This window comes from Bubalus kerabau, chromosome 5, assembly GCF_029407905.1.
Source record: "Bubalus kerabau isolate K-KA32 ecotype Philippines breed swamp buffalo chromosome 5, PCC_UOA_SB_1v2, whole genome shotgun sequence".
NCBI lineage: Eukaryota > Metazoa > Chordata > Mammalia > Artiodactyla > Bovidae > Bubalus > Bubalus kerabau.
This window is the reverse complement of record NC_073628.1, coordinates 13,261,671-13,284,365: the sequence shown is the minus strand read 5'-3', so window position 1 is coordinate 13,284,365 and position 22,695 is coordinate 13,261,671. Positions and strand designations below refer to the sequence as shown.

General features: G+C 42.6%; 1 protein-coding gene across 1 annotated transcript; it reads right to left on the bottom strand.

The window, feature by feature from the left end:
* Positions 1–1,636: 1,636 nt before the first annotated feature.
* LOC129652469 (pregnancy-associated glycoprotein 1-like) lies at positions 1,637–19,442 on the bottom strand. Its single transcript, XM_055581133.1, has 9 exons — positions 19,348–19,442; positions 17,860–18,010; positions 16,768–16,885; positions 16,551–16,669; positions 15,155–15,348; positions 14,117–14,233; positions 3,672–3,813; positions 3,486–3,584; positions 1,637–1,786 (listed from the first exon to the last, which is right to left on the bottom strand). The coding sequence occupies exons 1-9, from the start codon at positions 19,398–19,400 to the stop codon at positions 1,637–1,639; spliced, it is 1,143 nt and encodes a 380-aa protein (XP_055437108.1). The 5' UTR covers positions 19,401–19,442.
* Between the last annotated feature and the right edge of the window lie 3,253 nt (positions 19,443–22,695).

Genomic DNA, 22,695 nt, shown 5'->3' with positions numbered 1-22,695 from the left:
TCACAAAAATATACTCAACATTCATGGCATCCGGTCCTACCACATCATGGCATATTGATGAAGGAAACGTGGAAACAGTGGTACATTTTATTTTTTGCGGCTCCAAAGCCACAATGGACCTTGACTGCAACCCAAAATTAAAAGACACTTGCTCCTTGGAAGGAAGAAGGGCTATGAAAAACCTGCACAGTGTATTAAAAAGCAGAGACTCACTTTGCTACAGAGGTCTGTAGTGTCAAAGCTATGATTTTTCCAGTAATCATGTACAGATGAGCGATTTGGACCATAAGAAAGGGTGAATGCCAAAGAATTGAGCTTTTGAACTGTGGTGCTTGTGAAGATTCTTGAGAGTCTCTTACACAACAAGGAGATCAAACCAGTCATCTGAAAGGAAATCAACCTCTGACCCCGGCTGACTCAGCTGAGGCATCTACTGAGGGCCTCCAGGTGGAAAGAATGTATTCTTCCACTGCAAATGAGCCTAACCATTGCAGCTCCAAGCAAATAGTTTGTAGCTCCACCCCTGGAGGAATCTCAGAAGTCTCTGTGTACCCTGGGTCTCCTGCTACATGTGTTGCATTCTCCCCAGCAGCATTGGAGGCCAAGGAAGGGACATTCTGGGCCCTGGAGGAGGGGGATGGCTCAGGAATCCACTGGGGCCACCACTTACCAAGTAGGACTGGAAAGGACAGAGCAGGCATATGTGGCAGAGAGCTAGTGACTGGGGTGTGGGAAAAAGAGGAAACCAGCTCTGCATGAAGTACCCCTCACCCAACATCCCCTGGAGGAGAAGCCCAGTGATAAGCTCATCTGAGATGGGATGAAGAGAGTCTATTTCATTACCTCTTATAATTCCTCTGAATGAGGAGGTAGTGGAGTTTGTGGGTCATCACAAACTCTTCCATGGCCTAGACCATCTGCCAGTTGCTATCTTTTGGACTGCCTCTCCCCAGCATCAGTCATGTAGTTCTGGAGGAAATTAACAATCATGTGTGCTGCTGGGTCAGGGACAAAGACCATGTAAAGCCAGTCATAAGACCCCATGTCCTTGCCAGGATGGCTGATCTAGGGCTGTACATGTGAACTGAGGTGGGTGATTCAGAGAACACCCTTGAACTCTGATGTCTGCAAACTTTTTTCCTTACTAGGTGATGCCTTCAGGATTTAACACCCTAGGGCAGGTAGCTTGAACTCCCTCACTAGGTGTAGAAGCCTTAAGGAAAAAGTTGCTGGGCCAAGACCATCAAAGTAGACTGAAGGGAAATAGCAAGGGTGAGAGAGACTTGATGATTTCTGATTTCTTGGCTCCAGTCACTGAGATCTTTGTATTTGCTCTGATTCTTGTATCTTTGATTCCCAGAATCATTTCAATGAGTCTACCCTTTCCTTGAAGCCCGTTGGAGTAGGGCTCCTCTCAATTTTGATTCAGACTTGGTTCTAGATCCTTCACACCCAGACACAAGCAGAGGCAACATTTGTTTCAGCACCATTAAAAGTGAAACCCTTTATTCTTTACTGAGAATAGCATGTACAGAACACCAAATACAGTTCACCAGCATCCTGGGCAGGAGTGCCCAAAGTGTGAGTGACTGTGTGTTAGGAGCGGCCTTACTGATTCCTGAACCTCTCCAAGCATTTATACTGCCAGTGCCAGGCCAATCCTGTCATTTCCTCGATCAAAGACCGAGAAATACAGCCTCAGGAAGACTTCACCCAGGATCCAGAAGTCTGTAGATATCCTCACCCTTTTCTCTTTAAAGGTGGTGTAGCAGTTGCCTGTAAAATCCTGGGGAAGTCAGTGACACACACCAGTCAGCATGAGCCCTTACTAGTGACTCCCCCCAATATCCAGACCCAGCAAAATTCTTTGTTTTATTTCCCTCTTTTAGTAAGTATCAAGGGGTTTTCTCAGCAACAAGGGATATGAGAGTTCATCCAAAACCAAAGAGGGCCAAGACATCAGGCTGTCATGAGGAAGGGTGTGGTGAGTAGAGGACTGGGAGTTGGGGAAACAGAGGAATGAAAAACAACAAAGTCCTATTGTACAGCATCAGGAACTATATTCAATATCCAGTGATATGCCACGTGAAAAAGAATAAGAAAAATATATATTTTTATGTGTATAACTGAGTCACATTGTTATTCAGCAGATTTTAACGCAACACTGAAGATTAGCCACACTTCAATATAATTATTTAGAAAAGAACAAATGTGTCCATAGTTCCCCTCAATCTCTGGTTCTTTCCTTCTGACTCCTGCTCCTTGTTTTCTCTGCAGAGAATGCTAGTTCTTCTCCTACATTCCCACAATCTGTACTTTATTAAAAAAAAAAAAAACACCTTTATTTTGTATTGGAGTATAGCTGATTAACAATATTCTGAGTTTCAGGAGGACAGTAAAGGGACTCAACCATATGTACTTGTGTATTGGTCTCAAAGACAACCCTCCCATGCAGGTTGTCATATAACTGAGTGGAGGTCCCTGTGCTACAAAGCAATTCGATGTTGGTTATTCATCTTAGATAGAGCAGTGCCTACAACACGTTCTTGAATGCTTAACTCAGGAACTCTGAGAAGCCTCCTTCAGCCCACACTCACCTCTTTGGCCACGACACGGTTGGGTGGGTAACATACGCTGGTTCCCCATCCCCAGTGGTCAGTCCGTAGCCCTCATCAGCCCTAGTAAGTCCCCAGTGCCCCAGTGTAGACCACCTTGAGATGCCATTTGCATAGAATCCAGTGCACGTTTGCCTAAACCAAGCAACCCTCAAAGTGGCTCAATGAGTTTGTCGTTTTAGAATTCCTGAAATTCCCTCTCTTCCTCATAGCCTTCTTTGAGCCCATGAGCCTGCTCTGAACTGTCGCAGGAAGCTGACATGAAGCCTCCACCCTGTTCCAGGGCTGAGCAGTCACTGTGCACCCTTTATTCACCTTATTATCCAACCTCCCCACTGAGGGGTCAGGTATCCCAACTGACAAAGGAGGCACCTGTCCAGAGCAAGGGGAAGATGCAGGCGAGGACAAGGCTGACCGTGTAATTTACCATTCAAACCAGAAAAATCTTGAGAAGGTAAGGCAGACTGTTGACTTATGCTGGGACTTCACACTGGGACTGTCCCCTGCCAAACTCTTTGTAACATGGCCTATTTCAGGGACTGCTAGAGCTGAATTTCATGTTCATGCACCCAAGGGTTCAGATTGAATTGAAGCTCTTTGAGGACTGAGGACCTTAGTGTTCCTTTCTCCCTGACTCCCACCATGCCATATGGTGTGGTATCTCCACATTTATTTCAGGAAAATCAGTGTCCCACACTGCCCTTTACTCTCAAGTGAATGGTTTTGTGGGAGGCACTGGCCCAGCCACAAGGCTCAGGAGCATCTGCAATGGTGTGACATGGCCTCCAGAGGGCGCACTCCTCCCAGCAGCAGCCCAAGGGTTCCTGCAAGTTCCAGTTTGAGAACCAACCCTCAGTATTGTCCCCTCACCTTGAGGATATAGGCTCGAGCTGGCACTGGGTAGTTGACGCCGTTGATGGTGAAGATAATAGAGGGCAGGATATTGACCGCAGAACATGAAACGTAGTACTGTTAGAGAGAGAGGGTGAGAGGTTGGCCCTGGAGATCCTTGCTGTGTGTGGAGACTGGGAGTGACCCTGGGGCATGACCCTTCACCTTGGAACCCCGTGGCGTGGCGCCGATGAGCTTGTGTATGTTATCAATCAGTCTTCCTGGGCCTTGGATATGTGATGACCCGGTGTCCACCATGGCCGTGCAGCCGTCAGAACAACCAATAACCTCTCCTTTCATGGTGATGCTGAGAGACAATGGAAGAAAGCAGGCATCAAGGTCATTCTGAGTCTCCCCAGAGTTGTCCCCTTCCCGACTGTCTCATAAACAGCCCTTTATCTCTTGCCCTCTTTTCCTTTGCTCTTGACACAGCACCTTTCCTGACATCCTCAAATGTAGTACTTGAATACACCAGGATATTTTGTACCATGGCACAAGCTGGTGTTCCTTCTTAGAAGACTCCATTCCTCTTTGGCAAATTTTTTCTCATTTTCCAGATTCGAGCTTAATTGTATTGTTTTTGGGAAGTCTTTCCCACGGTGTTTATCAGTCTCCTGTCTTGGTCTCTCTCTGTAGACCCTTCCTCGTGTCTGCTGCTGTTGTTGCTGCTAATTCACTTCAGTCGTGTCCGACTCTATGCAACCTCATAGAGAGCAGCCCACCAGGCTCTGCTGTCCCTGGGATTTTCCAGGCAAAGTACTTTAGTGGGTTGCATTGTCTTCTTCTCCTCATGTCTAGCATGTACCAAAGTCACAATTCACTATGTGGGTGAGTCACTTCATGTATATCTGCCTTCTTAGATGTGAGGGCGAGTTTTATTCTCCTTGCCTCCCTAAAGTGCCTGGCACACAGTGGATGCCCAATGCTTATCTGTTCAATGAGTGAATGAAGACTGAGAAAACAATAAGAAACATCAAGAGAGCTGTATGTGATGGGGAACAAATAACGGGTCACACACAGAGTGAAGATGGAGATTCGCAGGGTCAGCAAATTCTCAGAGTAGGGGGAGAGAGGGGCTCCTCTGGGAGAGGGTGTCTCCCAGTACTGCTCCTACAACCAGCTCAGACCCTGAGACCCTGGCTTGGAAATACATGACTAGCCCTCCAAAACTCCAAAGGACAAGTCAGCTTTTGTCGGAGGGTATTACACAGAATCCTATCAGTTATGCCTCTTGTCCTCAGGTCACTCCTGGATCCCACCTTCCTGATTCTCTGTTATAGACCCTGTCCCACTGTGTGCCCATGAACATGGGGTGCCTTTTGTTTTAGTTGCTTTCAAGTGTTAAGACTGCAGCCAACCTCTCTCCACTGCTGGGTAGCTGCTCCCTAATCACACCAGTTTTCTCCATTTTTTCAGGACTGTCCCTGTTTTTAAAATGACATTTATCAGGGGAGGAGCCAAGATGGCGGAGGAGTAGGACGGGGAGAACACTTTATCCCCCACAAATTCATCAAAAGAGCATTTAAACATCGAGTAAATTCCACAAAACAACTTCTGAATGCTGGCAGAGGACATCAGGCACCCAGAAAAGCAACCCAACTCTTCGAAAGGAGGTAGGAAAAAATATAAAAGACAAAAAAAGAGACAAAAGAGGGAGGGACAGAGTTCCATCCTGGGAAGGGAGTCTTAAAAAGAGAGAAGTTTCCAAACACCAGGAAACCTTCTCACTGCCGAATCTGTGCCGAGCTTTGGAAGCACAGAGGGCAACATAAAAGGGAGAAAAAAAAAATAAACAGTTAAAAATCGCAGATTGTGAGCCCTACGGTAACTCCCCCAGCGGAGAAGCAGCGCAGACGCCTGCACACGGCATTAGCAAGCGGGGGCTGGGCAGGGAAGCGCAGCGTGGGCTGTGTCCCTTAGAGTAAGAATCGGGCCGAATGTCCTGAGCGCTATCTGAGCGAAATAATTTGGGCTAGCAAACCAGACTGTGGGATATCTACCACGCGAAAAGCCAGCCCTAACCTAAGACACCGCCAGGCCCGCGCACAGAACAAAGGACTGAACAGAGATAGCCGGCTGCAGACCTTCCCCCTCCGGTGACAGGCAGCCAGAGCCATAAGAGGGCAATCGCAGCCCCAGAGAGACACTATCTATAAAACTGTAAGCAGGCTTCTTTGCTAGCTAAAACTTCTTGGGGGTCTGGATGGTCAACATCTGCCTGAGAAGGTGCGCCGGTTTTACACCCAGATAACCGAGTGGCGGGGAGGCGATAAGTCACAGCATTGGTGCCGGCCAAACACATCACCTGAGCTGCTTGGATCTGGGAAGAGCACAAAACGCAGGCCCAACCGAGTCTGCGCCTCTGAGGACTACCCGAGTGCCTGAACCTGAGCGGCTTGGACCTGGGAGCTCAGCCCAGGGCCGGCCTCTGATTGTTCCCGGCGGAACAACCTAGAGCCCGAGCAGTGTGGGCAGGGAGGCTACACGCGCCGTGAGCGGGGGCAGACCCAGTGTGGCTGAGGAACTGCGAGCGAATGCCAGTGTTATCTGTTTGCAGAATCCCTCCCTCCCTCCCCACAGCGCGGCTGAACAAGTGAGCCTAAATAAAATAAAAAAAATAGTGTCCTCCACCGTCCCCTTTGTGTCAGGGCGGGAACCAGACACTGAAGAGACCAGCAAACAAAAGAAGCTATAACAGAGGGAAACGCCTTGGAAGCTACAGGCCATAGATTAAAACCCTGTGGTTACTACGAACTACGTAGGAAGGGGCCTATAGATCTTGAGAAATATAAGTCAGACCAAGGAACTAGCCAAAAATGAACTGAACCCACAATACTCACAACAAAACCAGAGAATGACATAGATATATTTTTACTATTTTTACGATCAATCTTTCTTTCTTTTTTTTTAATTAAAAAAAATTTTAAGTCCCCTATAGTCCTTTAATTTTCACTTTTATAACTATTACTTTGCAAAAAAAAAAAAAAGACCCTATTTTTTTTTCTTCAGCAAACTTCATATATATATTTTATAATTTTTTGACCGTGTTTTTTTTTTTTTTTTCTTTTCTTTTTCTTCTTTTCTTTAACATTGTATTTTTGAAATTCCAAACTCTACTCTAGATTTTTGATTTTAGCCTTTTGGTATATGTTATCAATTTTGTACCTATAGTTTTTTTCATAATTTCTGTGACTTTTTTTTCCCTCTGTTTCTTTCTCTTCTTCTTTTGTATAACATCGTATATCTGCAATTCCAAACTCTACTCAAGATTTTTAATTTATGCTTTTTGGTATTTGATATCAATTTTGTACCTGTATTTTCTTTATAATTTTTGCGACATTGTTTTTGTTGGTTTGTTTGTTTTCTCTCTTTATTTTTCTTCTTCTTTTTTTTAACATTATATTTTTGAAATTCCAAACTCTACTCTAGATTTTTAACTTTTGCTTTTTGGTATTAGTTAACAATTTTGTACCTGTAGTTTCTTTATAATTTTCACAACCTTGTTTGTTTTTCTTTGTTCGTTTTTTCTCTCTTTCTTTTCCTTCTTCTTTTCATTAACATCGCATTTTTGAAATTCCAAACTCTACTCTAGATTTTTAATTTTTGCTTTTATGTATTTGTTACCAATTTTGTACCTTTAAGAACCCAATCTTCAGGACCCATTTTTCACTAGGGAGCGAGATTACTGGCTTGACTGCTCTCTCTCCCTTTGGACTTTCCATTTTCTCCACCAGGTCGCCTGTATCTCCTCCCTAACCCCTCTCTACTCTACCCAACTCTGTGAATTTCTGTGTGTTCCAGACAGTGGAGAACACTTAGGGAACTGATTACTGGCTGGATCTGTCTCCCTCCTTTTCATTTCCCCCTTTTATCCTTCTGGCCACCTCTGTCTCCTGCCTCCTTCTTCTCTTCTCTGTATAACTCCGTGAACATCTCTGAGCGGTCCAGTTGTGGAGTGCACATAAGGAAGTGACTACTGGCTAGCCCACTCTCTCCACTATTGATTCCACCTCATCTCATTTGGGTCACCTCTAACTCCCTCCTCCCACTTCTCTTCTCCATGTAATGCTGTGAACCTCTCTGAGTGACCCTCACAGTAGAGAAACTTTTCATCTTTAATGTAGATGTTTTATCAATGGTGCTGTATAGAAGGAGAAGTTTTGAAACTACTGTAAAAATAAGACCGATAACTGGAAGTAGGAGGCTTAAGGCCAAGCCCTGACTCCAGGGAACTCCTGACTCCAAGGAACATTAATTAACAGGAGCTCATCAAACGCCTCCATACCGACACTGAAACCAAGCACCACACAAGGGCCAACAAGTTCCAGGGCAAGACATACGAAGCAAATTCTCCAGCAACAAAGGAACACAGCCCTGAGCTTCAAGATACAGGCTGCCCAAAGTCACCCCAAAACCATAGACATCTCATAACACATTACTGGACATTTCATTACACTCCAGAGAGAAGAAATACAGCTCCATCCACCAGAACATCGACACAAGCTTCCCTAACCAGGAAACCGTGACAAGCCACCTGTACAAACCCACACACTGTGAGGAAACGCCACAATAAAGAGAACTCCACAAACTGCCAGAATACAGAAAGGACACCCCAAACTCAGCAATTTAAACAAGATGAAGAGACAGAGGAATAGCCAGCAGATAAAGGAACAGGATAAATGCCCACCAAACCAAACCAAAGAGGAAGAGAGAGGGAATCTACCTGATAAAGAATTCCGAATAATGATAGTGAAATTGATCCAAAATCTTGAAATTAAAATGGAATCACAGATAAATAGCCTGGAGGCAAGGATTGAGAAGATGCAAGAAAGGTTTAACAAGGACTTAGAAGAAATAAAAAAGAGTCAATATATAATGAATAATGCAATAAGTGAAATTAAAAACACGCTGGAGGCAACAAATAGTAGAATAACAGAGGCAGAAGATAGGATTAGTGAATTAGAAGATAGAATGGTAGAAATAAATGAATCAGAGAGGATAAAAGAAAAACGAATTAAAAGAAATGAGGACAATCTCAGAGACCTCCAGGACAATATTAAACGCTACAACATTCGAATCATAGGGGTCCCAGAAGAAGAAGACAAAAAGAAAGACCATGAGAAAATACTTGAGGAGATAATAGTTGAAAACTTCCCTAAAATGGGGAAGGAAATAATCACTCAAGTCCAAGAAACCCAGAGAGTCCCAAACAGGATAAACCCAAGGTGAAACACCCCAAGACAAATATTAATCAAATTAACAAAGATCAAACACAAAGAACAAATATTAAATGCAGCAAGGGAAAAACAACAAATAACACACAAGGGAATACCCATAAGGATAACAGCTGATCTTTCAATAGAAACTCTTCAAGCCAGGAGGGAATGGCAAGACATACTTAAAATGATGAAAGAAAATAACCTACAGCCCAGATTATTGTACCCAGCAAGGATCTCATTCAAGTATGAAGGAGAAATCAAAAGCTTTTCAGACAAGCAAAAGCTGAGAGAATTCTGCACCACCAAACCAGCTCTCCAACAAATACTAAAGGATATTCTCTAGACAGGAAACACAAAAACGGTGTATAAATTCGAACCCAAAACAATAAAGTAAATGGCAACGGGATCATACTTATCAGTAATTACCTTAAACGTAAATGGGTTGAATGCCCCAACCAAAAGACAAAGACTGGCTGAATGGATACAAAAACAAGACCCCTACATATGTTGTCTACAAGAGACCCACCTCAAAACAGGGGACACATACAGACTGAAAGTGAAGGGCTGGAAAAAGATTTTCCATGCAAATAGGGACCAAAAGAAAGCAGGAGTAGTGATACTCATATCAGATAAAATAGACTTTAAAACAAAGGCTGTGAAAAGAGACAAAGAAGGTCACTACATAATGATCAAAGGATCAATCCAAGAAGAAGATATAACAATTATAAATATATATGCACCCAACACGGGAGCACCGCAGTATGTAAGACAAATGCTAACAAGTATGAAAGGAGAAATTAACAATAACACAATAATAGTGGGAGACTTTAATACCCCACTCACACCTATGGATAGATCAACTAAACAGAAAATTAACAAGGAAACACAAACTTTAAAAGATAGAATAGACCAGTTAGACCTAATTGATATCTATAGGACATTTCATCCCAAAACAATGAATTTCACCTTTTTCTCAAGCGCACATGGAACCTTCTCCAGAATAGATCACATCCTGGGCCATAAAGCTAGCCTTGGTAAATTTAAAAAAATAGAAATCATTCCAAGCATCTTTTCTGACCACAATGCAGTAAGATTAGATCTCAATTACAAGAGAAAAACTATTAAAAATTCCAACATATGGAGGCTGAACAACACGCTGCTGAATAACCAACAAATCACAGAAGAAATCAAAAAAGAAATCAAAATTTGCATAGAAATGAATGAAAATGAAAACACAACAAACCAAAACCTGTGGGGCATGGTAAAAGCAGTCCTAAGGGGAAAGTTCATAGCAATACAGGCACACCTCAAGAAACAAGAAAAAAGTCAAATAAATAACCTAACTCTACACCTAAAGCAACTAGAAAAGGAAGAAATGAAGAACCCTAGGGTTAGTAGAAGGAAAGAAATCTTAAAACTTAGAGCAGAAATAAATGCAAAAGAAACAAAAGAGATCATAGCAAAAATCAACAAAACCAAAAGCTGGTTCTTTGAAAGGATAAATAAAATTGACAAACCATTAGCCAGACTCATCAAGAAACAAAGGGAGAAAAATCAAATCAATAAAATCAGAAATGAAAATGGAGAGATCACAACAGACAACACAGAAATACAAAGGATCATAAGAGAGTACTATCAACAATTATATGCCAATAAAATGGACAACGTGGAAGAAATGGACAAATTCTTAGGAAAGTACAACTTTCCAAAACTCGACCAGGAAGAAATAGAAAATCTTAACAGACCCATCACAAGCACGGAAATTGAAACTGTAATCAAAAATCTTCCAGCAAACAAAAGCCCAGGTCCAGACGGCTTCACAGCTGAATTCTACCAAAAATTTAGAGAAGAGCTAACACCTATCCTGCTCAAACTCTTCCAGAAAATTGCAGAGGGTGGTAAACTTCCAAACTCATTCTATGAGGCCACCATCACCCTAATACCAAAACCTGACAAAGATCCCACAAAAAAAGAAAACTACAGGCCAATATCACTGATGAACATAGATGCAAAAATCCTTAACAAAATTCTAGCAATCAGAATCCAACAACATATTAAAAAGATCATACATCATAACCAAGTGGGCTTTATCCCAGGGATGCAAGGATTCTTCAATATCTGTAAATCAATCAATGTAATACACCACATTAACAAATTGAAAAATAAAAACCATATGATTATCTCAATAGATGCAGAGAAAGCCTTTGACAAAATTCAACATCCATTTATGATAAAAACTCTCCAGAAAGCAGGAATAGAAAGAACATACCTCAACATAATAAAAGCTATATATGACAAACCCACAGCAAACATTATCCTCAATGGTGAAAAATTGAAAGCATTCCCCCTAAAGTCAGGAACAAGACAAGGGTGCCCACTTTCACTGGTACTATTCAACATAGTTTTGGAAGTTTTGGCCACAGCAATCAGAGCAGAAAAAGAAATAAAAGGAATCCAAATTGGAAAAGAAGAAGTAAAGTGCTCACTGTTTGCAGATGGCATGATCCTCTACATAGAAAACCCTGAAGACTCCACCAGAAAATTACTAGAACTAATCAATGACTATAGTAAAGTTGCAGGATATAAAATCAACACACAGAAATCACTTGCATTCCTATACACTAATAATGAGAAAACAGAAAGAGAAATTAAGGAAACAATTCCATTCACCATTGCAACAGAAAGAATAAAATACTTAGGAATATATCTACCTAAAGAAACTAAAGACCTATATATAGGAAACTATAAAACACTGGTGAAAGAAATCAAAGAGGACACTAACAGATGGAGAAATATACCATGTTCATGGATTGGAAGAATCAATATAGTGAAAATGAGCATACTACCCAAAGCAATCTAGAGATTCAATGCAATCCCTATGAAGCTACCAACAGCATTCTTCACAGAGCTAGAACAAATAATTTCACAATTTGTATGGAAATACAAAAAACCTCAAATAGCCAAAGTGATCTTGAGAAAGAAGAATGGAACTGGAGGAATCAACCTACCTGACTTCAGGCTCTACTACAAAGCCACAGCCATCAAGACAGTATGGTACTGGCACAAAGACAGAAATATAGATCAATGGAACAAAATAGAAAGCCCAGAGATAAATCCATGCACATATGGACACCTTATCTTTGACAAAGGAGGCAAGAATATACAATGAATTAAAGACAATCTCTTTAACAAGTGGTGCTGGGAAATCTGGTCAACCTCTTGTAAAAGAATGAAACTAGAACACTTTCTAACACCATACACAAAAATAAACTCCAAATGGATTAAAGATCTAAACGTAAGACCAGAAACTATAAAACTCCTAGAGGAGAGCATAGGCAAAACACTCTCTGACATACATCACAGCAGGATCCTCTATGACCCACCTCCCAGAATATTGGAAATAAAAGCAAAAATAAACAAATGGGACCTAATTAACCTTAAAAGCTTCTGCACATCAAAGGAAACTATTAGCAAGGTGAAAAGACAGCCTTCAGAATGGGAGAAGATAATAGCAAATGAAGCAACTGACAAACAACTAATCTCGAGAATATACAAGCAACTCCTACAGCTCAACTCCAGAAAAATAAATGACCCAATCAAAAAATGGGCCAAAGAACTAAAGAGACATTTCTCCAAAGAAGACATACAGATGGCTAACAAACACATGAAAAGATGCTCAACATCACTCATTATCAGAGAAATGCAAATCAAAACCACTATGAGGTACCATTTCACACCAGTCAGAATGGCTGCGATCCAAAAGTCTACAAGTAATAAATGCTGGAGAGGGTGTGGAGAAAAGGGAACCCTCTTACACTGTTGGTGGGAATGCAAACTAGTACAGCCACTATGGAGAACAGTGTGGGGATTCCTTAAAAAACTGGAAAGAGAACTGCCTTATGATCCAGCAATCCCACTGCTGGGCATACACACTGAGGAAACCAGAAGGGAAATAGACACGTGTACCCCAATGTTCATCGCAGCACTGTTTATAATAGCCAGGACATGGAAGCAACCTAGATGTCCATCAGCAAATAAATGGATAAGAATGCTATGGTACATATACACAATGGTGTATTACTCAGCCATTAAAAAGAATACATTTGAATCAGTTCTAATGAGGTGGATGAAACTGGAGCCTATTATACAGAGTGAAGTAAGCCAGAAAGAAAAACACCAATACAGTATACTAACGCATATATATGGAATTTAGAAAGATGGTAACAATAACCCTGTGTACGAGACAGCAAAAGAGACACTGATGTATAGAACAGTCTTATGGACTCTGTGAGAGAGGGAGAGGGTGGGAAGATTTGGGAGAATGGCATTGAAACATGTAAAATATCATGTATGAAACGAGTTGCCAGTCCAGGTTCGATGCACGATACTGGATGCTTGGGGCTGGTGCACTGGGACGACCCAGAGGGATGGAATGGGGAGGGAGGGGGGAGGAGGGTTCAGGATGGGGAACGCATGTATACCTGTGGCGGATTCATTTCGATATTTGGCAAAACTAATACAATTATGTAAAGTTTAAAAATAAAATAAAATTAAAAAACAAACAAACAAACACACAAAAAAAGACATGGCGCCAAGAATAGAATCCAATACATTAACTAAGACCATTGCAGAATCCACTGAGATTATTACATTTCTTGTCACTATACTATTACTAATGTAGGATAAAATTATACAAAGTATATTTTTGTATATCAGCACTGGCTATTGTAAAACACGAAAACTGGTTTTTCATGAACTCTATCCATTCTAACTTCTGTTATTCTGTTCCTATTTAAATAACTTGTTTTCTTATATCTAAAAAAAAATAAAAAATAAAAAATAAAATGACATTTATCTGTACTGAGAACTTCCTATGTCCTAGATAGCTCTGGACAGTCGGTCATCTTATCATAACTCTGTTCAGGCTGGTGAAATTCTCCCTGATCCTCTCTCTGTTCACCACACTGTAGAGTCCTCTAACCATGCTCCGCACCTCAAAGGGCAGTGGGTGTAGCCCTCTCCCAGCTGCACAGACCTCTCTGGACCCTTTTAGGACCCTGGTCAGAGCCTTGTTCAGAAGGCCTGGGGATTATAAACCCATGGGTTGTTTGTGTATCTATGTGCTTGTGTGTTTGTATGTGTGTTTGTATGTGTCTCTGTGTGTGCTTGTGTGTCTCTGACTAGCTATGCATGTTTTTATGTGTCTCTGTGTAGGTTTATATGTGTCTGCTTGTATGTTTCCAAGTGTCTGTGTGACTGTCTGTGTCGTTGTGGGTGGTGTATGTCTGTGTGACTGTGTGTCTGAGAATACATTTGTGTGTGTCTGCCTGTAATGTCCGTGTGCATTAGTGGGAGCATTACTTGGGCTGACCCTCAGAGGGAGAGGCTTACCGGTCTACGTGTACACTCCAGTCACCCGCTTGGATCAATGGTACCCAGTTGAGCTCTCCTTTGTAGTAGCGGTGGTCCACCCCACCAAACATCACCACACTGCCCTCCTGCTCATCTCTGTAGAGAGAAGTGAGGAGGTGATCCTTGGAGGACAGTAACAATAGCACTGTGTGAGAGCTGTGATGGTCCACCCATCAAGGCCCTAATAAGGTCCCCATGTACAGATGCAGAAATAGCATCTAGGAGAGATAGAGATCCAGACTGAGGCATGTTACTGTCTCATGAGTGGCACAGAGGAGGTTAGAAGATGAATCACTTGTCTGAGCTCCACCCACTATGTCTTCTGAAGAAGCCCTGGACCTTCAGCGACCTGAGTGCTCAGACACCCTCAGAGGACTGGGTGCTGAAGTGTTTTGGCTTTCCCCGTGTCCACCTTGTCATTTTCCAGGAAAATCAAGGCCTGGGAGTTCTAAGGGTGTGGTTTCTGGTCACCCAAAATTGGCTCCACTGGCCTGTGACCTACACTGTCCAAAGGGCCCCACACTCAGAAGGGACCCAAACTCTGCTCTCCCTGTCTTGAGATGCCTAATATTTCTTGAATAAGGGGTCCCACACTTTTGTGTCCCATAATCTCATTTCTCACTGGCTCCACAAAATGGGTAGCTGATCCTGGGCTCCCAGTGAAATGCTAATGAGGAAGTAAAGATATCCACCATCCTTCTACTTCCTTCCTTATCAAATTCATTAGCAAATCCTAATGCCTTTCCTTCAACCTGTTTCCTGTTGCCTTCCTTTTGCCTGCTTCATATCTCACCCCCCTAGACCAAGTTACTGGTCTTGAGCCCAGGATCTGGGTTGTGTTCCAATAAAATTTTATTTATATAAGCCAGTGGTGAAACCAGGTAGGGACCTGGGGCCATAGTTATCCTTGGTTATATTATCTCAGGATACTTCTTTATCAAGTTTTCTATAATTTTTGTACAACTGAAAGCATCTTACAGCTAATTTGGAGAAAGGAATTGTCCATCTCAGACTTACTTGCTCAAGTAGAAGGCAAAAACAGGCTCTGAAATGGCACCTTCATTCTTCAGCTTGTCAAAGATGGGGATGGCTTTAGAGAAGGATATGTTGGGGTAGTTCAAGCCCAAGACACCATCAAATCTTCTGCCCTCAAACCCGTATTCCGCCACGCTTAGACCGAACGGCTGGTCAGTACTTACAAGGTCCCCAATCTGTGGGAGAGAAGAGTGTTCCCACTTACAGAAGTGGGACTAGGACTGGGCTGGGGTGCATTGCCATTAGATCCTCAGAGACGAATTGAGGCTGGGCTCTGTCTTTGGTTGCCCACAGATGGTTAGAGCAAGGTGGAAGGGGAATTTGGGTTCCATTTGAGAGAGGCTGTGAATTATAAAACATCTGCCCTTCTGAAAAACACCACCTGAGTGAGTCAAATTGGCCTCGTGGCTTCTGTAATGGTGGAGCAACCAAGAGTCAGGCCAGGTCCCATTGGTGCCACCTTATGGACAAAACAGTTCTGAGCAAGATAGCCTTCTCTTTGGCATCACTGTGACCTAATGACAGGAATGGACTGAATTCTCTGTAAGGTACTGTGGATTCTGCATCTGTCCATGAAGACAGAAGCCGAAAACACAGTCTTACTTGCAGAGTTCTATGAAATTACTGCCTGGGGAATTCACTTTTGGGGATATATGTATATTTCTGTGAGTGTGTATGAGAGAGAAAGAGAGAGAGGGGAACTACTCAAGTATTTTGGGGGAGGCAAGCCATAGATTTATTAGACTCTCAAAGGTCCTCTAGAGTGAGAACTCATTTATCAGGCCCCTTGAATTCTCAGGCTTCCAGTTTCCCACTCTGGATACCTGAAGCCATTGACTGACCCCAGGATACCTGTATCAGTTTTATCCTGTCCCCAGACACCCCACAGCAACTTCAGTCCTGAAAAGCCAGTCTAACTCCACCTTTTATCACATGTATGCTCTCAGGAAGGCCCTTGCTGTCTGGACCTCAGTTACCTCATATGTCTCATGACCTAATCAGAGTAACTGCTTTGTGGGGTTGTTGCAGAATTAAACCAGTTATCACCTGAAAGTGCCTGGAACAGTCTGTGAATTTAAAAGTGGGTGTTTTTATCCCTTCTTGCTCTGAGCCAAATGAAACTTGAACTGCTCATGGGCAGAGGAGCTGCAAGTCCACACCTCAAGCCACTCTCTAGGTTAGCAAATTTGTTTGCTCTTGTGTCACCATGGGCACTGCCAACCCAAAGACATGATCCTGTGGATAAGATGGCCAATATCTATGGGAGTTAGGCTAGGAAGGGTCCTGCCAGATGGTCCTGCCAGATGGTCCTGCATCTGTTTTGCAAGCAGCGGTCACTTGATAGCCAGTGCTGACTCAGCATTTGTTACACTGTTACCCGAACTGTGTCATGAACAACAACTCCTTTCATTCTCCCAGATCCATACGTGATCCCGAACGTCTTATTGGTAAGCCGGAAGGTGGAAGACTGACGATGTTTGAACCTAACGTGTGTAGCTGCAGACACAAGAGATGAGTGTCATCAGATGCCAAGGGTGGAAACAGGATGGCAGGGCAAGTGAAAGATGGTCCGGGTAGGGGGTATCTGTACTCACAACAGGTTGAGCTGTTGCAAAAAATGGAGGGCACCCACAAGTCAGATGAGGCTGTGTCAAAGACAACCTGGAATTCCTGAGGGGGTGTTCCAATGGTGATGGTACCCATGTAGAATATCTACAGGGAGAAGGAGGGAGTGGGTTAGTGTAGAACTGGCTACCCTCTATTCCCACACTGATGCCTCCCTCTGGGTGTCACATATCTCTTGAGATCACTTTCTAACCACCGTGCAGCTCACAGATTTTTATCACAGAGGATCTGCATTTGATATATTTTTTCTGTGCTACATTTTATGCAAGATATGAACTCTATGACTAGGCGTTGGAGTGGTATCTCCTGCATGGGAAGCCCAGAGGCATAACCACTAAGCCGCCAGGACAGCTGAACACCCAGGGAAGTCCTGGTGCCTTCATTTGGGAAGCTCTGTAGTTTCTTCAAACCAAGCTTAGCACCCCTTCTCCAGAAGGTCCTTCTTGATCAACTCTAGTCACTCCCTTTAAACTCAGACCACATCCAATCAACACCACACAGGTGACCCTTTCAATTGACATGTATTTGCTCTTTGCCTATCTCTCAGGCTGGCATGGGCATTCTTGAAGACAAAATAAGCCCTTTTCTAATCTAAAAACAGTAAGCACTGTGTTAGAGTCTTATGGCCATACACAGAATACAGGTTCAGTAACTTTTTCCTGCTGTCGTTGTTGCATCTGTGGAAACTGAATTCCTCTACCTAGGGATTCACAATTGTTTTGCAGTTGGTTCCACCTTTTGATCAGTGATGGTTCACACTTCATCTGTAACCGAGGTGCTCACTTAGTTCAGAAGGAACAATCACCCTCAAACTAATGACACGTGTTTAACACAGAAATGGATATTTACCTGCCACCTGGTAATTGCCAGGCCCAGTCACAAAGACCAACAGTTGAGAATGAGAGGGTCTTCTCCTCAAGGTGGGGGTCCCTGTTTTCCAGTGTCTCAGCCTCCTGCAGGAACCCCAACCCCAACATCTCACCTGGCACCTCCGGATGAGCCCCATGCTAAGCTAGAGCACCAGGGGGCGCTGTGGAGCAACATTCTCCCAAAATACTCACATCCCAGATGTTCCTCAGTGGGAGAGTAGTTAGATTTGAGCCACGAAAAGAAATATGGGACAGTCTGTAAGGATGCTCCTTCAAGAAATTGTTCGGCATGTTTTTTCCACTGAGGGTTTTTCTCATGGTCTTCACTCTCCTTAGAGGTATTCTTTAACCGAGCATTTGACAAAGAAAACAAAGAAGATGCTACAATTAGCTGTCAGTGTTAAGGTATAACTGTCATTGTAATGGCCCTGTGTGTTTTCTAATCATTTTTATTAGGCAGATTATTATAAGAATTTTATGCATATACCATGGCAAAGATACAGATTTGAATACAGGTTCTTTTCTGCAATCTTGCGTAAGCCACATGACCATGTGGTGTCTCAGTCTCCCCTTTGGCAAAATGGTGGAATGTAACAATACAAATGGCACCCCACTCCAGTACTCTTGCCTGGCAAATCCCATGGATGGAGAAGCCTGGTAGGCTGCAGTCCATGGGGTCGCTAGGAGTCGGACACGACTGAGCAACTTCACTTTCACTTTTCACTTTCCTGCATTGGAGAGGGAAATGACAGCCCACTCCAGTGTTCTTGCCTGGAGAATCCCAGGGACGGGGGACCCTGGTGGGCTGCCATCTATGGGGTAGCACAGAGTTGGACACGACTGAAGTGACTTAGCATAGCAACAATGCAAACCCTCCAAATAGAATATCTTGGGGATAAGTGAAGTGATGGATATAAAGTACCTGATAAATAGGAAGTCTCAACAATGACAGCCATTAGCATTGCTGTTGCCATCCCACTCATTCCTTCTCAAAGAACCTCAAGGAAGGAGGTAGAAAGGGGGACTCTTATTCTCTTTTACAACGGAGCAATTTGAAATGCAAGAGGTTTCTGAGTTGGCTGTGGTCACACTGCTTGTCAGATATAAGACAGTGTATCTTTCTCTAAGTTGAAAGAGAAGAGAGAGTTGAAAGAAGAATCCAAGATATAGGGAACAATTAAAGGAAATTCAGAGGCTCGAGAAGGAAGTAAGAGTCAAATGAAAAATTAAAAGCAAAAAACACAAAGAGAAATACACTCCCAGTGACTTCCAAAGAGATGGAGAGAAAAATGACAGTGATACAGAGATGCAGACATAGGCATATACACACTGAAATTGACAGGGAAAAAAGAGGACATGTTGATCAAAATGTAGAAAAGTGCTATTACACAGGACCACATCAACATCTGCATAGACTGTGCACTGAACAGTTTCAAGGAGTTGAATTTTCAACAGGTCATGACATGACTAGACCCCAAGTGTTGTGCAACCCAAATCTATACCAAGACTTTGGAATCCACAGTTCCTATAGCAAGTTACTTATCAATAAGTAAGAACTGAACTTTAAGACTCTTAGGGAAATATTCCATTCCCTTCTAAACCTGATGGGTGGAAGAATAATCAGATGAAAAGAAAAGTCCGAGAAAGGAATATGATGTGACATACAGTCCCCATACTTACTTGACTATGCACTCTGAGAAGGCCACCAGACCGAGGAGCACAAGCCACTTCATGCTTCTTTCCTGGCTCCAAATACTCAGGAAAGTTTGGGATCTTAGCAAGTAGTGGTGAGAGGGAGCCCCTAGTTATATATGCTCTGACCTGCCCTAGTTTTCCCCTTCAGGCCACTGAAAGATCTGAAAAAAAAAAAAAAAAAATACAAAGGTTTCGACAAAAACTTTACCTTCATCAGTGTCCTTGATGAATTGACTTTGAAGCTTTCAGAATACAGAGAACTGAACTGTAATCTCTTCCTTGAATCTTGGCTGGAAAATCAAACTGATCTGCATAGACATCTAAGAAGACCAAGAATCTTGCCCAGTTGGAGAAATAACTGCTAAGAACATCATGAAAATGGATACTGAGGGCCATGCTCGACACGCGTGGTTTCATGTCATCTTCCGAGCCACCTCATGAGATATGCATTGCTGTCTTCATTGGCGAGAACGTTGCTAGGATGATAAGTTTTCAAATGACAAAGTGAAGACTTAAGGGACAGCCCAGGGACATACAACTGGCTTTAGGTAGTGGGTCTAATGGCAAACATAGGGGCACCTATGATGCCAGGCTGCATCAAAGATTTAGGGCAGAGCAGTACTTCAATTGCATGGTCTCAGTATTGGAAGAAATGTCATATGCATTCACAAGATATTTTATATCATCCAACAACTGTACAAGGAAGAACTCTGTGCTAGGCTCTGGGTTAAAGGCTTCAAAGTCAAAGTTGATCAAGACAAAAGTAGTCCTTACCCTAAGAGAGCTAGAAGTCTAGTTCTCACAAACTCATGGCCCCAGGAGGCAGGAGATATGATACTAGGACTAGGTGATCATTTTGGAATCTGGGCAGCACAGGCCTTACCTCTGGGAGCAGCCTTTCCTCCACTTCGCCCATGCTGGAAAGCAGGCCAGTTGGCCATGTTTTCAAGAGAATCAAAAGTTTGGATATTTACGTACAATGTACTGATTTTAATGTTAGCAACTAATTTTTTTTTCCCTAAAAAAATTGGGAACAATATCTCCACAGCGATGTGCTGGAATCAGCCTTCAGTCTCTGCAGGTTTTTATTTCTGACCTAGAGTTGGGAGCGCAGTGGGGACAGAGAGGAATTTAATTCATGTTGGTTGATTTTAAAAGAGACTGAATGCATACTAAACATGTTGACTCACTGGAAAAGACACTGATATTAGGAAAAATTGAAGGCAAGAGGAGAAGCGGAAGACAGATGATGAGATGGTTGGATAGCATCATCAAGTTGATGGACATGAGCTTGAGAAAGCGCCAGGAGTTGGTGATGGATAGGGAAGCCTGGCATGTTGCAGTCTATGGCATTGCAAAGAGACGGACACAACTGAAGGACTGAACTGAACTGAACAAATTGAGAACAAAGACTAATAAATCTAATTGCATCAAGTTGTTGACTAGCTACCTATAACAACACATTACTTAAGTGGCTTTAAAATTCAGACTTATGACTCTATATTCAGAGTGGAATATCTTCTAAGGAAAAACAAAAATTCTGCCTATCAAAACAAAACCAAATAAAAAAAAAGAAAAAAAGGAAAGCATTCTGACATTGTATTCAACAACTTCAGTTCAGTTCAGTTCCTCAGTCATGTTCAACTATTGTGAGTCCATGAACGGCAGCACACAAGGCCTCCTTGTCCATCACCAACTCCCGGAGTCCACACATATTCATGTCCCTTGAGTTGGTGATGCCATCCAACTGTCTCATCATTTGTCATCCCCTTCTCCCCCTGCCCTCAATCTTTCCCAACATCAGGGCCTTTTCACATGAGTTAGCTCTTTGCATCAGGTGGCCAAGTATTGGAGTTTCAGCTTCAGCATCAGTCCTTCCAGTGAACATTCAGGACTCATTTCCTTTAGGATGGACTGGTTGCATTTCTTTGCAGTCCAAGGGACACTCAAGAGTCTTCTCCAACACCACAGGTCAAAAGCATCAGTTCTTCGGGGCTCAGCTTTCTTTATAGTCCAACTCTCACATCCATACATGACCACTGGAAAAACCATAGCCTTGACTACACGGACCTTTGTTGACATAGTAATATCTCTGCTTTTCAATATTCTGTCTAGATTAGTCTCAACTTTCCTTCCAAGATGTAAACATCTTTTAATTTCATGGCTGCAATCACCATCTGCTGTGATTTTGCAGCCCGGAAAAATGAAGTCAACCACTCTTTCCCCATCTACTGGCCAAGAAGTGATGGGACAACATGCCATGATCTTAGTTTTCTAAATGTTGAGCTTTAAGCCAACTTTTATCTCTCCTCTTTCGCCTTCATCAAGAGGTACTTTATTCTTCTTCACTTTATGCAATAGGGTGGTGTCATCTGCATATCTGAAGCTATTGGTATTTCTCCCGGCAATCTTGATTCCAGCCTGTGCTTCCTCCAGCCCAGCTTTTTCATGATGTACTCTGCATAGAAGTTAAATAAGCAGGGTGACAATATAAAGCCTTGACGTACTCCTTTACTGTTTGGAACCAGTCTGTTGTTCCATGTCTAGTTCTAACTGCTGTTTCCTGACCTGCATACAGGTTTCTCAAGAGGCAATTCAGATGGTCTGGTATTCCCATCCCTTTCAAAATTTTCCACATTTTATTGTGATCCACACAGTCAAGGGCATTTGCATAGTCTTTAGAGCAGAGGTAGGTGTTTTTCTGGAATTTCTTGCTTTTTTGATAATCCATCAGATATTGGAAGTATGATCTCTTGTTCCTCTGCCTTTTCTAAAACTTGCTTGATCATCTGGAAGTTCATGATTCACGTATTGCTGAAGCCTGGCTTGGAGAATTTTTAGCATTACTTTACTAGCATGTGAGATGAGTGCAATTGTGTGGCAGTTAGAGCAATCTTTGGCACTGCCTTTCTTTGGGATTGCAATGAAAACTGACCTTTCCCAGTCCTGTGGACACTGCTGAGTTTTCCAAATTTGCTGGCATATTGAGTGCAGCATTTTCACAGCATCATATTTCAGGATTTGAAATAGCTCAAATGGAATTCCATCACCTCCACTAGCTTTGTTTATAGTGATGCTTCCTAAGGCCCATTGACTTCACATTCCAGCATGTCTGGCTCTAGGTGAGTGATCACACCATCATGATTATCAGGGTCATGAAGATCTTTTCTATACAGTACCTCTGTGTATTCTTGCCACCTCTTCTTAATATCTTCTGCTTCTTTTAGGTCCATACCATTTCTGTCCTTTATTGAGCTCGTCTTTGCATGAAATATTCCCTTGGTAGCTCTACTTTTCTTGAAGTGATCTCTAGTCTTTTCCATTCTATTGTTT

Coding starts and splice junctions, on each gene's coding strand:
- LOC129652469 (XM_055581133.1), bottom strand. CDS start 19,400: ATGAAGTGGCTTGTGCTCCTCGGTCTGGTGGCCTTCTCAGAGTGCATA. Junction 15,349..16,550: donor TTGTTCATGACACAGTTCGG/GTAACAGTGTAA, acceptor TCTCTCCCACAG/ATTGGGGACCTTGTAAGTAC. Junction 1,787..3,485: donor CTCGAGCCTATATCCTCAAG/GTGAGGGGACAA, acceptor TGACTTCCCCAG/GATTTTACAGGCAACTGCTA.